General features: G+C 56.5%; 1 protein-coding gene across 6 annotated transcripts; it reads left to right on the forward strand.

The window, feature by feature from the left end:
- Window positions 1–1,323: 1,323 nt before the first annotated feature.
- Window positions 1,324–14,162, forward strand: MST1R (macrophage stimulating 1 receptor). Of its 6 annotated transcripts, none has more exons than XM_045530198.1 (20): window positions 1,324–2,818; window positions 5,643–5,831; window positions 5,912–6,040; window positions 6,221–6,391; window positions 6,709–6,869; window positions 7,228–7,393; window positions 7,502–7,638; window positions 7,990–8,151; window positions 8,246–8,339; window positions 8,473–8,685; window positions 8,768–8,914; window positions 8,995–9,160; window positions 9,304–9,405; window positions 9,478–9,684; window positions 10,207–10,287; window positions 10,465–10,646; window positions 10,741–10,850; window positions 11,108–11,273; window positions 11,669–11,805; window positions 13,574–14,159. In XM_045530198.1, the coding sequence occupies exons 1-20, from the start codon at window positions 1,592–1,594 to the stop codon at window positions 13,827–13,829; spliced, it is 4,203 nt and encodes a 1,400-aa protein (XP_045386154.1). In that variant the 5' UTR covers window positions 1,324–1,591; the 3' UTR covers window positions 13,830–14,159. The 6 variants fall into 6 exon arrangements, with proteins under 6 accessions (XP_045386154.1, XP_045386155.1, XP_045386153.1 ...); XM_045530199.1 differs by having other exon boundaries at window positions 8,476–8,685; XM_045530197.1 differs by having other exon boundaries at window positions 9,304–9,684; window positions 10,780–10,850; window positions 13,574–14,162.
- The last annotated feature ends 1,588 nt before the right edge of the window (window positions 14,163–15,750 follow it).

The raw sequence follows: 15,750 nt of genomic DNA on the forward strand, positions 1-15,750 counted from the left end.
AGTCCAGGGCTGACCTGTGAAGCTTCCCCTCCTTCCAGGGTCCAGGCCTACCTGGCTGAGGGAGCTGTGAGGCTAAGTTTGTCCCCCATAGTACCCCTCCATTGCTGGAGGGATCAGTTGCTAGGGGACAGCTCTTGAGGTCCAGGTGAGGGAGATGGCACAAAAAAAAGAAAAAAGAAAAAAAAGTGCCAGGCGTGGTGGCTCACACCTGTAATCCTAGCACTCTGGGAGGCCGCCGAGGCGGGAGGATTGCTCGAGGTCATGAGTTCGAGACCAGCCTGAGCAAGAGTGAGATCCCGTCTCTACTAAAAATAGAAAGAAATTAGCTGGACAACTAAAAATATATAGAAAAAAATGAGCCAGGAGTGGTGGCGCATGCCTGTAGTCCCAGCTACTAGGGAGGCTGAGGCAGGAGGATCGCTTGAGCCCAGGAGTTTGAGGTTGCTGTGAGCCAAGCTGACACCACGGCACTCTAGCCCGGGCAGAAGTGAGACTCTTTCTCAAAAAAAAAAAAAAAGGGAGATGGCAAGGCAGAACTAGGCTTTACCCACCCACCGACCCACCCTTATGTAGACTGGTGAGAGAACTCTTGGCAAGCCCCTAACCAGAACTCAGGTCCAGTAAGCCTTACAGAGCAGGTTGGAGGTGCCCTGAGAGCCAAAGCCCATGATCCCCCTGTATCAGGGGGGCACTGGGCAGAGCCAGGAAGAAAGAGGGGTTCATTCCTGAGGTCAGTATTGTGGGTTTTACCCACATCATACAGCTTCCATATACTGAGGCTGCACAAGAGGGACCAGAGTTAGGCTTGGGCCTCCACATAAGCTGCCTCTCTGACTCTATGTTCATCCAGCAGGGCCAGGCCCTATCCTAAAACCCTCATGGGCCCTGGAGGGGCAGGGCACAACACACCTTCTGACACCTTCTTGTTGCTGACAGCTCAGGGCAGGCGCACAGAAGGATGGTCCCTTTCCACAAAGCGTGGCGCCCCACACCATCCCTTGTTGGGGCCCCCCAGGCTGCCTTTGGGAACCAGTGCCTGAGGGTGTTGCTGTAAGCTGTAAACTAGCTTCACCTGAAGAAAAGAGCAAAGTGTCGCCCCCTTCTCACCTCGACCCAGTCGGTTGTGAGGGGTCGGGATGGGACAGCTCAGACCTGCTCACCTCTCTCCAGGCCACTGAGGAAAAGGGTCCCGGAGCTGTAGGAGCCAGGCTTGCAAGAGCCGGAAGAGTTGGCTGCGCGGAAGGCCTGGGCTGGGCCCAGCCTTCTACGCGCCCCCGCCCCTACCGCCAGGCCCCGCCCCGCCCCACCCCGCCTCTACCGCCCGCCCGGAGCCCTCGGGTCGATTTAGCTCTAAGCGCCAGCTTGAAGCGGCGGCCGGGCGGCAGGTGAGCAGCTCTTCCATTCCTTGCCTGTGTGTCCGCAGGCTTCGGGTGCTCAGACCTGAGGGCAGGAGAGGGGGGTGGGTTTCACAGGAACGCGGGGCGGGGGTCGGCTGCCCCTGGGGCTCTCCGGACCGTTGCTTAATGCTGGCCCAGCCCAGATCTCTGGAGTCAGACCCCCAGGGGTGCCCGAGGGACCCAGTTCAGCCTTGATGGAGCTCCTCCCGCCACTGCTTCAGTCCTTCCTGTTGCTGCTGCTGCCTGCTGTGCCCACGGCGGGCCGGGACTGGCAGTGCCCGCGTACCCCCTACGCGGCCTCCCGAGACTTTGACGTGAAGTACGTGGTGCCCAGCTTCTCCGCCGGCGGCCCAGTACAGGCCTTGGCGACCTATGAAGGCGGCAGGGATGGGAGTGCCGTGTTTGTGGCCACACGCAATCGCCTACACGTGCTTGGGCCTGACCTGCAGTCTGTGGAGACCCTGGCCACAGGCCCCGCTGGAGACCCTGGCTGCGAGACGTGTGCGGCCTGTGGCGCAGACTCCCACGGCCCACCAGGCGACACAGACACGCAAGTACTGGTGCTGGAGCCAGCACTGCCCGCGCTGGTCACCTGTGGCTCAAGCCTGCAGGGCCGCTGCTTCCTGCATGAGCTGGAGCCAGGCGGGACAGCCCTGCACCTCGCAGCGCCATCCTGCCTCTTTTCAGCCCACCACAACCGGCCCGAGGACTGCCCTGACTGTGTGGCCAGCCCACTGGGCACCCGCGTGACCGTGGTTGAGCAAGGCCAGGCCTCCTACTTCTACGTGGCATCCTCACTGGACACAGCCGTGGCTGCCAGCTTCAGCCCGCGTTCGGTGTCCATCAGGCGCCTCAAGGCTGACGCCTCCGGATTCGCACCTGGCTTTGCCGCGCTGTCAGTGCTGCCCAAGTACCTCGCCTCCTACCGTATTGAATATGTGCACAGCTTCCGTTCGGGAGCCTTCGTCTACTTCCTGACTGTGCAGCCAACCAGTGTGACAGACGCTCCTGGTGCTCTGCACACACGCCTGGCACGGCTCAGCGCCACCGAGACAGACCTGGGCAACTACCGGGAGCTGGTCCTGGACTGCCACTTTGCTCCTAAACGCCGGCGCCGTGGGGCCCCAGAGGGTGGACAGCCCTACCCAGTGCTGCAGGCGGCCCACTCAGCTCCAGTGGGCGCCCAGCTGGCCGCTGAGCTGAGCATCGCTGAAGGCCAGGAAGTGCTGTTTGGGGTCTTCGTGGCTGGCAGGGATGGCAGCCCTGGTGTGGACCCCCACTCTGTCGTCTGTACCTTCCCCATTGACCTGCTGGATACCCTAATCGATGAGGGTGTGGAACGCTGTTGTGAGTCCCCAGTGCACCCAGGCCTCCGGCGAGGCCTTGACTTCTTCCAGTCGCCCAGTTTTTGCCCCAACCCGGTGAGCAGAAACAAGGGGCCCTCACCTGTGAGCAGTGTGCAGGTGGCTGAACACAGCTGCTTCCCTCTGTCATTGACAGGGACTAGGAGGGGGAGGGCAGGCAGAGAGAAGCATTCTCTTTCACCCAGTTCCTAAGTGCTGGGGGTGGTGTGAGAAATCAGCCAAAGGCCACACTTGAGGCACATCTCCTAGCAAGGCTGTCTGGCCCCTGCCCCTGCCTCATTTTGCTCTTTCACCTTCCCATCCATCATGGTCTCTGATTTTTTTAGGTAGTTTCCTTGGTTGTGTGAGGATGGGATTGCACCATAACTGTCTCTCTGCCAGCACAGCTCTCAAACTCTGAGTAGAATGATGAACATCCCCTCCTAGCCACCCACCACTCATACTCTCAGAAAAATACCATCCCCCCACAGGCACAAATACACAGGCACAGGCTCACAGATTCACACTTACTCACAGCTGCTTGCCAGCACAGTTTCGCTTTCCCTTGTTTTGCTCTGCTTTCCAAAGGGGGTGGGGCAGGAATTGTCAGAGAATTTCCCCCCACCCCCACCAGGTTCTAGGGAGCCTTCAGGGCCTTGGAAGTCTGGGAGCTTGTTGGGGACCCTGTGTGGCCTGGACTTCACTAACCCATTCTCCGTAGGGTGATTGGGGAAGGACTTGGGACGTGTGGGAAGGCAGCTTGGCTCTAGAAGGTTCTGGGAGCCTCACCCAGTCTTGTGCAAGCAACTATAAACATCTAGGGATGAGTAAAGGCCTAGGAAGGGCTGGTTGGAATTGGTCTACCTCAGACTTTCTTCCACGATAGTTGAGGCCCTACCCCAGACAGGAAGTCTCCCAGTCCACACTTAACTGAGGGCTCCTTCCAACAGACTCTGCCCAGGTTCTCTCCAGCCATGGCGTGGGGAGCGGCAGTAGAAATAAACAAGATGTTCCTTAAAATGCTACCCTGAAGACAAAACCAAAACTGATTCCTTGAAGCCATTGAAACAGTCCCACTCAAGATTATAAGAGATCAGAACAAAGGAATGGGACCCACACCCCCTGCTCTAAGAGTCTCCGTCCTGTGTTCCTGGCCCTGCTGTGACATTGTCAGCTGACTTTAGCTCCTATTGATGCCTCAGAAGTGGGAGAAGAAATTACACCCAGTGTGAAGTGGGGGATCTTCAGCCTCCCTCCTCTGGGTACATCAGGATTGAGAGGCCCTAGAGGTAGGGACTCGTTGTCTGCACCTGAGCAGCCCTGCCTGGCCCCTTCTCCTTCCCCCTGGGTAGTCAGAATCTCTCCCCAGCGTGGCCAGTGGTCAGAAGGTCAGAAGACACCCAGTACTACTGGGCAGTGCCAGGCTCCAGGCACTAATCTTGGGCCCTACCCACAGGCTGGCCAGGCCCCCAGGAGGTGTGTGAACCAGTGTTTGTTCAGTGACTCTGGACATGCAGCCACTGGGGCAGCACGCACTGCATGCTTCTAGTGGTTGGCCACAGGAAGCCTGAGGGACTCAGAGCTGGTGCCTGTCCTCCATGGGCTCAGATAGGGTGCGGGTCCTCAGTGGGACATTGGACACATAAAAGCACTTTCAGGAGTCAGGGGCCCCTAGACAATCCTGGGAACTCAGAGCTAAGGCCCTGGGGCCTAGGGAGGAGCAGGCAAGGGGTGTGGGCCTAGCCGGGGCAGGGCTTCTTTTCAGCCTCCAAGCCCCACCTGTCCCTGAGTCATGCTAAAAACACCTGGTAGGCTTCTCTCTAGGGCCAAGCTGCTTTCCGGCCTCAAGTGAGGACAAAGTCCCAGTCTCCACCCACCCAGGCTACAGACCCAGGGTATGTGGGGTTTCTAGGCCCAGCTCTGCACCTGCTTTTGCTCTCAGGGCTACTGATCAGCACCAAAGTGTCAGGACTGGGTTAAGCCCATGTGGTCTGATGAGGGCTTCAGAGGCTCGTGCCTTAAGGAGTGCCCTCAGGGCTGGTGAGGGAGAGCCTGGAGCACCTAGGGCTGGCTACTGAGCCTGTTTGCACACCTCGCACCCAGCTCCAATACTTCAAATTCATACCCTCACTTTCTGGTTCCCCAGAAGCTTCCACAGTCCTGCCTTGGGGCATGAGTGCATCCCCAAAACACCCCCTTGCTAAGAGCATAGGACAGTTTAGTGTCTCCTACCCTCTAGGGCCTAGTCTGACACCCAGGCTGTAGGGTCTTGGTTTATCCCTTCTATACCCCAAAGGAGGTATAAGTAGCAGCCAGGGGTACAGGAAGACCTTTGGAGTCTCAGGGAGAAGGATTATGTTACCAACCTTGCACTGGCCAGTTAACCTCAGAGTTTAGCAAGTGGGGAAACTGAAGCCCTGAGGGGACAGAGTTTGTTGAAGTGCACATGGGAGAGGCAGAGCAGAACCAGCAGGGGCTGGAGAGGACTTTTGGTTAAGAGCTCAGACTTCCAACCTGGTTCCTCTCCTGGGGGCTATGAGGCCTTGGACCAGCGACCAAAGCTCTTTGAGCCTGTTTCCTCATTTGTAAGATGGGTTTGTTGAGAGCACGCACTCTACAGTGTGGTTGTGAGGATAGAATGGGGTTGAGTCTATGAGACTCAGTAACTCATTATCAGAATGGACATGGCAGGGTAGGGCAGGAAGTAAGGGGAGCTGGCCTTCCAGCCTGGGCCTTCTTCCCTGCCCTTGCTACTCTGAGAGCTCTGTGGGTGGGGTGGAGGCAGGTCCAGTCAGGCCAGGTGATGAGTGGGTGTTGGGCTGCTGTGGTCACTGACAAAGGCCCCCAAGGGTCAGTGCACAGGGCTGAACCCTGACTCCTTCCCTTCCCTGACTCTCCCCAGCCTGTCCTGGAGGCCCCCAGCCCCAATACCAGCTGCCGCCACTTCCCTCTGCTGGTCAGTAGAAGCCTCATGCGTGTGGACCTATTCAATGGGCTATTGGGACCAGTGCAGGTCACTGCGCTGCACGTGACACGCCTTGACAATGTCACAGTGGCCCACATGGGTACAACTGATGGGCGTATCCTACAGGTAGGTTCTCATCCCCACAACCCCCCAGCCCCTGGATCCCTGTCCCCATCCCCATTTTGCTCACGGCTGACCTGTCCTAGGTGGAGCTGGCCAGATCACTCAACTACTTGCTGTATGTGTCCAACTTCTCACTGGACAGCAATAGGCAGCCCGTGCAGCGCGATGTCAGTCGCCTTGGGGATCACCTACTCTTTGCCTCTGGGGACCAGGTAAGGTGGGTAGGGTCAGGGCCTGGAGCCAGGGCTGTGGGAGTACAGCCTTTCCATCTAATCCAAGGAGGCATTGACATATGGGTGTCACCACCCCAGTCTACAATGGGATGAGGAAGGTCTAGAGGGCCCAGTCCCCACCCTCCAGCCACCCCTGAGCCGCCTATCTGCCACCCCAAGGTCTTCCAGATACCTATCCGGGGTCCTGGCTGCCGCCACTTCCTCACCTGCAGAAGTTGCCTGCGGACACAGCGCTTCATGGGCTGTGGCTGGTGTGGAAGCATGTGTGGCCGGCAGAAGGAGTGTCCTGGCTCGTGGCAACAAGACTACTGCCCACCTGAGCTTGCTGAGGTATGGCTTCCCTAGCAGGGCACAGGTAAGGGTGGGACAAGCTGGGCCTGGGTTGTGGTCAGCAAGTCTTGACCACAGTCTTCCTCAGGCCTGGAGTGTCCTCAGTATCTGCAATGAGGACATTTTTGGCAGAGGGAATGGCACATGCAAAGACTTGGAGGCAGGAATGGGCTTGAATGAGGACTATCAAGTGACCCAGAATGGCTAGAGTATGGGGCAAGCAAAGGGTTTTGGCAGGAGACTTTGGGAGAAGCAGAGGGGGCTGAGAGAGCCCAACCCCACAAAAGGACTCAGGCTATCTGTTCTTCCCATTTCAGTTCTACCCCCACAGTGGACCCCTAAGGGGCAGCACAAGGCTGACCTTGTGTGGCTCCAACTTCTATCTGCACCCTGCTGGTCTGGTGCCTGAAGGAACCCATCACATCACCGTGGGCCAAAGTCCCTGCCGGCTCCTGCCCAAGGACACCAAAAAACTCAGGTACAATTTGGTCCCTGCCTTATCCCTGATGGGGCAACCAAGCTGCCCCTTCCCTATGAGACCCTGTCTTTTCCTTGTCAGGGGCAAGGGGGTAGCAGGCATGCTGCAGTGGCTCGTGCTGCTTTGTGTCTGGGGAGATGTCTTGTCCCTTTTTGAGTGTGCACATGCCCTATCTGTCTGTTGACTCATGGACCAAGCAAGGTTAATCTCTGGCCCACCAGATCCTCCCTGCCTTGGAGGGAGGCATGGGTGGAGAAATGTCATTCTCAGGCTCAGAGAAGCCTTGGGACTTGTGGTGGGCATGCAGCCAGACCTGTGTGATTCCCGGATGACTGCAGGGGTTCCCCTGGTGCTCCAGCCCAGTGCCCCAGCAGGGTTTTGTAGAGGAGCTGCAGTGTAAGCTGGAGCCCTTGAGGACCCAGGCAGCGGGGCCTACCAACATCAGCCTCACCGTGACTAACATGCCACCAGGCAAGCACTTCCGTGTAGACGGCACCTCCGTGCTGGGAGGCTTCTCTTTCGTGGTGAGGCCACCTTGCCCTGTATATGCCCTTGACCAGTGGGTGGTATAGGAAGGGAAAGGCTTGGAGTGGAGGGCCTGTTCTACCTAAGCCACCTCTATTCCCTCGTAGGAGCCTGTGCTGACAGCAGTGCAACCCCTCTTTGGCCCACGGGCAGGAGGTACCTGTCTCACCCTTGAAGGCCGGGGCCTGTCTGTAGGCACCAGCCGGGCTGTGCTGGTCAATGGGACTGAGTGCCTGCTAGAACGGTAAGTACCACCAGCCAGCCTCACCAGGTGGGAGCCTGGATCCTGTCAGGATGGAGGGAAGAGGGTTCCATCACATGGTTAGTGTGGGGAGCAGGTCTAGGAAGAAGGGTCTACTGCCCCCTCCAGCCTAGAGGCAAGAGAGCCCATCACAGAGTCCACTAGCTCCAGCCAAGGCTGTGGGGAACCTGTTCCTTCCCTGCCCTTTTGGCGGTCTTACTGGGACCACCCTATCTTCAGACAGACCCATAGAGTGTGGGCAGGTGGGGGATATGACTAACAGTGGAACTGGGAGTGATTGGCAAATCCCATCAAAAGAGGGGTACCCCTGAACCCAATTCTTCATTCCTGCAGGGTCATTGAAGAACAGCTTTTATGTACCACACCCCCTGGGGGTGCCACGGCCAGCGTGCCCCTTAGCCTGCTAGTGGGGGATGCCAAGGTGCCTGGTTCCTGGACCTTCCACTACAGGGAAAACCCCATTGTGTTGAACATCAGCCCCAACTGTGGCTACACGTAAGTGCCACCTCCTTGCTTACTCTGGCCTCTGGGGAATGAGGGAGCCAGCCTCAGAGAACACCCAAAGCCTACCACCCTGCCCTTTCCACAGTGGCTCCCATGTTACCATCCGTGGCCAACATCTGACTTCAGCATGGCACCTAGTGCTGTCATTCCATGATGGGCTTAAGGCAGTGGAGAACAGGGTGAGCAGGCGCTGGCCAGGAGGGAGGAAGGCTGGGCCAGTCCCCTGAGCTTCAGCCCACCCCATGTTGGGCTGAGAAGACTGGGGCAGCCATAGGTGGGATGCCTGGCTAATCACTCTTATGTGGGTCCCAGCAGTGTGAGGGGAAGCTTCCGGAGCAGCAGCAGTGCCGCCTGCCTGAATATGTGGTCCGAGCCCCCCAGGGGTGGGTGACAGGGAATCTGAGTGCTTGGGGTGATGGAGCTGCTGGCTTTACACTGCCTGGCTTTCGTTTCCTATCCCAACCCCATCCACCCAGTGCCAACCTAACCCTGCTGAAACCTGAGGAGCATGCTGTTAAGTTCGAGGTAAGTGTGGGAGATGGGGCAGGGACAATGGGGGATCAGGAGGTTGGGGGCTACTGGTTGGTCCTCATGACTGTCTCTGCAGTATATTGGATTGGGCGCTGTGGCTGACTGCGTGGATGTGAACGTGACCGTGGGTGGTAAGAGCTGCCAGCACAAGCTCCTGGGGGACGTGGTTGTCTGCCCCCTGCCTCCCTCCCTGCATCTTGGCAGGGATGGTGTCCCATTGCAGGTAGGCAGCCCAGCTGGCCCTCCATGGGAAACATGGGCCACAGGCCTGCAGGCTAGGCCTGAACTGCCACCTGTCCCTAGGTCTGTGTGGATGGTGAATGTCACACCCTGGGTAGGGTGGTGCGGCAGGGCCCAGAGGGGGTCCCACAGAGCACGCTCCTTGGTATCCTGCTGGCCTTGCTCCTGCTTGTGGCTGCACTGGTCACTGTGCTGGTCTTCAACTACTGGCGGCGGAAGAAGCAACTAGGTGAACTCTCCACTCCTACCCTGACTCAGCCCCTACTCCCAAACTATGCCCAGGCCTTGGGGATGGATCTTCTACACCTCCCCAGTGGGGGCCAGCCCCTAGGAGCTTGGAAAGCCTGGCCAGCAGGGGCTGTCTTTCCACAGTTCTTTTTCCCAACCTGGATGACCTGGCATCCCGAGACCAGACCACTGGCGCCATGCACCTGCCCATGCTCCGCTTGGGCTCTGACTGCAGAAATGGCCTTGGTGAGATGGTAGAAGCCCTAGAAACTAGGACCGCCCCTCTCCCCACAAGCCCCTCACTCTCTCTTCCCACAGCACTCTCTGCTGTTGATGGTCTGGATTCCACCACTCGGATCCACAGAACATCCTTCTCAGACATCGAGGATGGATCCTGTGTCCCACTGCTACAGACAAAGTCCGTCCGGCTCAGGGACCTGGACTCTGCGCTCTTGGCCGAGGTCAAGGATGTGCTGATTCCCCATGAACGGGTGGTCACCCATAGTGACCGAATCATTGGCAAAGGTGTGGGGGCCAGGTGGGGCTGGGGCAGAGATGAAGTCCTGAGATGACATAGGCACAGGGGAAAGTTGGGTCAGACTCTGCTCTGGCCTTCTCACCAACCTGTGTGACCATGGGTATACCACTGAACCCCTCTGAGCCTCCATTTGCTCATCTGTGAAAAAGAGATTAGAAGAGTTCTATCTTCAGTGGGTTCTGGTGTGGATTAAGTGGACATGGGAGGATTGCAGGCACTGCCATTATGCAGCTGCTGCTTGTTTCTTTTTTTTCTTTTAATTTTCTTTTTTTTAGAGTCAGGTTCATGCTTATTGCCCAGGCTGGCCTCGAACTCCTGGGCTCAAGCAATCCTCCTGCCTCAGCCTCCTGACTGGCTATGACTACAGGTACACACCACTGTGCCTGGTTTCCACTGCTTGTTTTTAATGTCAGATTGGCCAGTTTGGTGCTCTGAGGTCTGGTTGCCAATGAGAAGGTGTGGCGTGAGCCTTGGGTACAGAGCCCCTCTCATCATCTCCCTCTCACCAGGCCACTTTGGAGTTGTCTACCATGGAGAATACACAGACCAGGTCCAGAATCGAATCCATTGTGCCATCAAGTCACTGAGTCGTAAGTGGCACAGGGCTGGGAGGGCAGGGGGAGGAGCCCCAGGCTGTGAGGGTTCTTGTTCCTGCTGTGCTACCACCTTACTGAGTGACCCTGAGCAGCAGACCTTTATTTCTCATTGCCAACCTGACCTTTGTAAAGGGCCTCCCTGCCCTAAGCCTGACTCAAGCCGCTCTACAGGCATCACAGAGGTGCAGGAGGTGGAGGCCTTCCTTCAAGAGGGGCTGCTAATGCGTGGTCTGCACCATCCGAATGTGATGGCTCTCATTGGTATCACATTGCCACCTGAGGGGCTACCCCATGTGCTGCTGCCCTATATGTGCCACGGAGACCTGCTCCATTTCATCCGCTCACCTCAGCGGGTCAGTGCTCAGCTGGTGTTGGGTGGGGGGGCTTGGACAACAGCTGGAGAGGGAGCTGCTCTGCCCTTGCCCACCAAACTCCCTGTGCCCCCAGAACCCCACCGTGAAGGACCTCATCAGCTTTGGCCTGCAGGTAGCCTGTGGCATGGAGTACCTAGCAGAGCAGAAGTTTGTGCACAGGGATCTGGCTGCGCGGAACTGCATGTGAGAGGCCAGAATAACTGGGATGGAGCAAAGGGGGCAGGGTACAGGGGTATGCAGCTGCCCAAGGCCACCTCAGGGAAGGGCCCACTCTAGCCTTTGCTGTGCAGCCCTGGGTATGTCCTCCCCTCTCTGGGCCTCAATTTTTCTGTCTGCCTGGTGCAGGCTTAGACTGGACACTGTGGCTCTGAAAGGGCCTGGAGCAGATGGGTTCAGGGCCTGGTAGAGGGAGTACTAAGTGGGATTTCCCTCCCTCCCAGGCTGGATGAGTCATTCACAGTCAAAGTGGCTGACTTTGGTCTGGCCCGCGATGTCCTGGACAAAGAGTACTATAGTGTTCAACAGCACCGCCATGCTCGCCTACCTGTCAAGTGGATGGCACTGGAGAGCCTGCAGACCTATAGATTTACCACCAAGTCTGATGTGGTGAGGCCCCCACCTGCCCTAGCATCCACATGGCCTCGGCGCCCTCAGCTCTAGATGATTGGAGCCCAGAGAATCCCCAGGCTGGGCAACCCCCACAGCCCATTTGCCCACCTCCTGGGCAGATGTAAGATGGAATCTGACACCTGCCAGGGCAAGAGGAAGCTGTGAACTCATTGGCTCCTCACAGATAATCCAAGGTCTGCCCAACCCCACCTCTGGGCAGGATGAGGTGGTGGGAGGAGACAAAGGGAAGATACTTGTGAAGTATCAAGGAATGAGGGCTGGGTCCCTTATTTCTAGCTGAGGAGTTTGGGAGGTAGAGGTCGGGGGCGGGGGGGCACTTGCCTCCAAATTTGGGGTGAGAGTTGAGTCCCCTTACCTCCCCCTTCCCACAGTGGTCGTTTGGTGTGCTGCTATGGGAACTGCTGACACGGGGCGCCCCACCATACCCCCACATCGACCCTTTCGACCTCACCCACTTCCTTGCCCAAGGTCGGCGCCTGCCCCAGCCTGAGTATTGCCCCAATTCTTTGTGAGTATGTGGACGTGGTAGTGGGGAGGGAGCTGTACCCCAGAGACAAGGAAGGGGCGGGAAGCAGAGTTCCTGCCTGGCTTTCTGACTGACCCTCTAGTTGACCAGGAAAGGGACACTCTGTGGGCCTCACTGAGTTTCCTCATCTGTGGGCTGGTCCCACCCCCATGCAGGGCAGGACACTGGGAGGACCTCACAGTTGCCATGGTAACAGCATTCTGAACTCAAGCATCTGGGTTGAGGCCAGAGATTTGAATTCCTAGCACTCTTCTCCCACTCCCGCTAAGGGGGGCTGTTTACCATCTTTTCCACTCAACCTCAAGGAAAGATTCCATTAGCTTCCACAGTAGTCCCCTCTGTATCTGCAGATCAGGAATTTTTGTCACTGATATAGTTTCAGATTCCCCATTCCTGGAGGAATGATGGCAGCTGTGTTGTCCTCAGTGCCTGTGGGGTGGGTTTGGTGCCAAGGTTCAGCTTCATAAGTAGCAGGCATGCCTCAGGTGGGTCCAGGTCCATGTAGTTACAACAGGAAGAACCAGATCACAGGTAAAAGTAACTGATATCTGCTGTCTCAGGCTATGCTCCAGAAAGGATGTGAGTAGACCTTCCTCACAGCCCTACCTGCCTTGGGTTTGATTTTTATTATTCACTTCACTAATACTTCTGGTTTGAAGGAATGGAAATTAACTTTACTGCCTACCTGCATCCAGGTTGGGCTCCCTGATACAGACTCAGATGGAGATTTATGTTTGGGAGGTTTGTTGGTCGGTTGGGGGCAAGGGAAGCAGGACTGGAGGAAGGAGGAAGAAGTTGTGCTGTGATGCAGAGTCTCTAGCTTATCCCATAGGGACTGCTTGAGCTGGGATAGCCCTCCGAAATTGAGACCAGGTCTTTGTACCAGGCATGAATCAGTTACTGGTCATAGGCTGTCCCTAGTGAAGGGATATGAGCTTGGCAGAGGCAGTTCTCTTCTGTCTAGGGCCTAGAGAGGGGCTAAGCCAAGAGCTATCAGCAGGCAACACTTCCAGCACTGGGAGAATAATACGGGAATCTGGGTGGCACTCCAGAGTGTCCAATTTGCTAGGGCAAGTCCCTTCTCTTCTCTAGGCCTCAGTTTCCTCATCTGTAAAGTACCTAATAACAGTACTACCCTCAGAGAGTCTGAAGATTATATGAGATGCTGTGTGTAGGGCACTTAGAGTATCATTTAAGGCAGGGATAACATCCCCAAGGTAACAAGTCATGCACTAGGACCCACCAGGCAAACCCAGAGAACTTCTGCTTGGGAACCATGGTGCCACTGGTGCTACCACACTCCTCCTGCTTCAGGACTTTTAATCCCTATTTCACTGAACCCAGGCTTCCCTCATGAAAGACCTATGATAACCATGATAGTTTGTAAGCTGGGCTGTGTGCTAAGCACTTCATAGCATCCTCTCCACCCTATGCCCCCACTTCTCTATGACCAGAGGAGGACCCAGAGGCACAGAGAGGTTAAGGAACTTGTCCAAGATTGCACAGCCCAGGCCATAGGGCACAGGAGCCTAGGCTCTTAACCGCTGAGGTAATTGAACCTCTGCCAGGGTGGGAAGGCAGGAATGGAACAGCAATCATAGTGAAGAGAAGAGCTGCCCCTGATTGGGCAATGCTGGACACTAGGCCCTGTCACCTGTCCTCATTCCTATGTGGCTTAACGGCAGAGGGGTGGCCTGGAATCCCTGGGTGGAGGTGCCCACTGCCCCTGACATCCCCCTCCTCCCCACAGGTACCAAGTGATGCAGCGATGCTGGGAGGCAGACCCAGCAGCGAGACCTACCTTTGGAGCACTAGTGGGGGAAGTGGAGCGGATAGTGTCTGCACTACTTGGGGATCATTATGTGAAGCTGCCAGCAACCTATGTGAACCTGGGCCCTGGCACCTCAGATGAGGTGAATGTGCTCCCAGAACAGCCACAGTCCACACCCACGCACAGGAGCACGTGGCGGCCCCGGCCCCTCTCAGAGCCACCTCGTCCTACTTGACCTAATCCCTGGGCTGGACCTGCTTAGCAGCCTGAAGCTAACCCCAAGTTGCCTCTCAGCCATTCCAGGCTGGAGGGCAGTGGGCCTCCACCTTATCCCTGCCCTTTAACCTTCAGAGGTGATAGGTGAGCAGGGCATATTAGGTCTTTCACTCCACAGAGTGAGCCCGTTAGGGCAGTCCTTCTGCAACATGTATTTTATGGAGTGCTTGCTGTGTACCTTGCCTGCTGGGCACAGGAGACTCAGCAGTGACCATACAGACACTGACCCTCGAACCAGTAAAGGAAAAAAATGAATGTTTAAGTACAAATTGTGATAAGTGATGTAAAGGAATGACAGGAGGCTGCTTTGAGGAAATGGAGAACTGCTTTAAATAGAGAGGTAAATAGAAAGGTGAAGGATGCCTCCCAGGAGGTGACATTTTTGCTGAGGCCCTATCAGGTAGGGAAAAACCACCAGAATCAGAGTTGAGGGAAGATAGTTTTTGGCCGAGTGAGCAGCACATGCAAAGGCCCTGAGGCCAGAATGGGGTTGGATCGGTAAGGAGACTGCTGAGAATAGGAAGGCTGGGCAAGGCCCATATCCAGGTAACAGGGTCCTAGGTACTGTTGGATAGAACCAAAGAGGTAAGTTGAGTACCCAAGCATGAAGTGGCCAGAATGGTTTCTTCTATGACCCAGGCTCCCTGTCCCCCTGGCCCTGGCCCTAGCATTTCTCCAAGACTCCCTGCTCCATCTGCAGTGCACCCTCTGCAACACACCATCAGGGGCATGGAGACCTGCCAGCCCCCCAACACTGCTAGCATTACCCTTGCAGCCTTGAGACAGATGAGCCAGCCCCAAGTTCTCAGCTCTGCACTTTCAAGGAGCCAACTTCGAAGTGCCAAATGCCCAAGCTGTTTATACTCATCAAGGCCACTGCACAATAGCTGCTAGAGGGGTATGCTCCTCTGAGGAGGGAGAACAGTTTCTTCCTCTTCCTTCGCCTCCCCTATACTCTGACTTCTGAGGGGGCTGCTGGGCCATGCTGGTGCGGATAGCTAGGGCACCAGGGTACCTGGGCTCAGGGCAGGGATCAAGGTGTTTCTTCTCCCTTACTCAGGACCCCCATGGCCTCTATCCCTTCAGTTGGGAGACCATAGCTCACCCTAAGAGTATCAAGTTTCCTCCCCTCTGAGTCCCCAGCTTTGTGCACTGTCACACATAGAACCCTGGGTTTAGAACAAGAGTCCCTGCTAAGCAGAGTGGGAGTCTCCTTGGGACCAAAACTGCCCAGCTATTCTCTACCCATACTGCTGCTCACTCTGTCACCTCAGGACAGAGAGAGGCCCAGTCCTGGAGACCCTAAGGACTCTGAAGACAGGTGGGTAAGGCTTAAAAGGGGACTCTTCTGCTGGAATGCAGTGGTCCAAAGATCAGGAACCTGTGAGCTGAAGAGGGCAGAGACAGGCTGTCTGCCTGTTTATCGCTATGCCTCTGATGCCTCTCACTGCAGGCCGAGGGAGGTTATAGACTTGCATGCTTGGCCACTGACCCCTTGTCTCTGTGTATGAGCAGGAGACAGTTGTGTTACCCCTGAGGCTGGTAGAGAGGTGAGTTGAGTATACTGGAGCCTCCTCCTCACACAGCTGTGGTCCCCATATGAGTTGGAAAGGACTGCCTCTATCCTTCCAATTTGCAGTCCTCACCCCTTAACCACATCCTGGGGATCTAAGGGTCACTCAAAGCCTAGGAGTTCCTTCCCCACTGAGCGTCTGTGGCTCAGGAACTACTATTGGCTTATCTGTTCACAAGAGAGGGGCTCAGAGAGGAAAGGATGGGGGTGGGGATGAGACAGGTGGGAGCTTAGCATGGAAAAGGGTCCCAGAGAAGGGAGACGGGAAAACGCTCAGGGGGTGTCAGATTTCCTGTGCAGCCAGAAT

Source organism: Lemur catta, chromosome 18, assembly GCF_020740605.2.
Source record: "Lemur catta isolate mLemCat1 chromosome 18, mLemCat1.pri, whole genome shotgun sequence".
NCBI classification, from domain to species: domain Eukaryota; kingdom Metazoa; phylum Chordata; class Mammalia; order Primates; family Lemuridae; genus Lemur; species Lemur catta.

Excerpts from the sequence above, each read along its gene's own strand:
- MST1R (XM_045530195.1), top strand. The coding sequence starts at position 1,592 with ATGGAGCTCCTCCCGCCACTGCTTCAGTCCTTCCTGTTGCTGCTGCTG. Across the intron at positions 10,851-11,107 it reads CTGGCTGCGCGGAACTGCAT|GCTGGATGAGTCATTCACAG; the intron begins GTGAGAGGCCAG and ends CCTCCCTCCCAG. Across the intron at positions 11,806-13,573 it reads GAGTATTGCCCCAATTCTTT|GTACCAAGTGATGCAGCGAT; the intron begins GTGAGTATGTGG and ends TCCTCCCCACAG.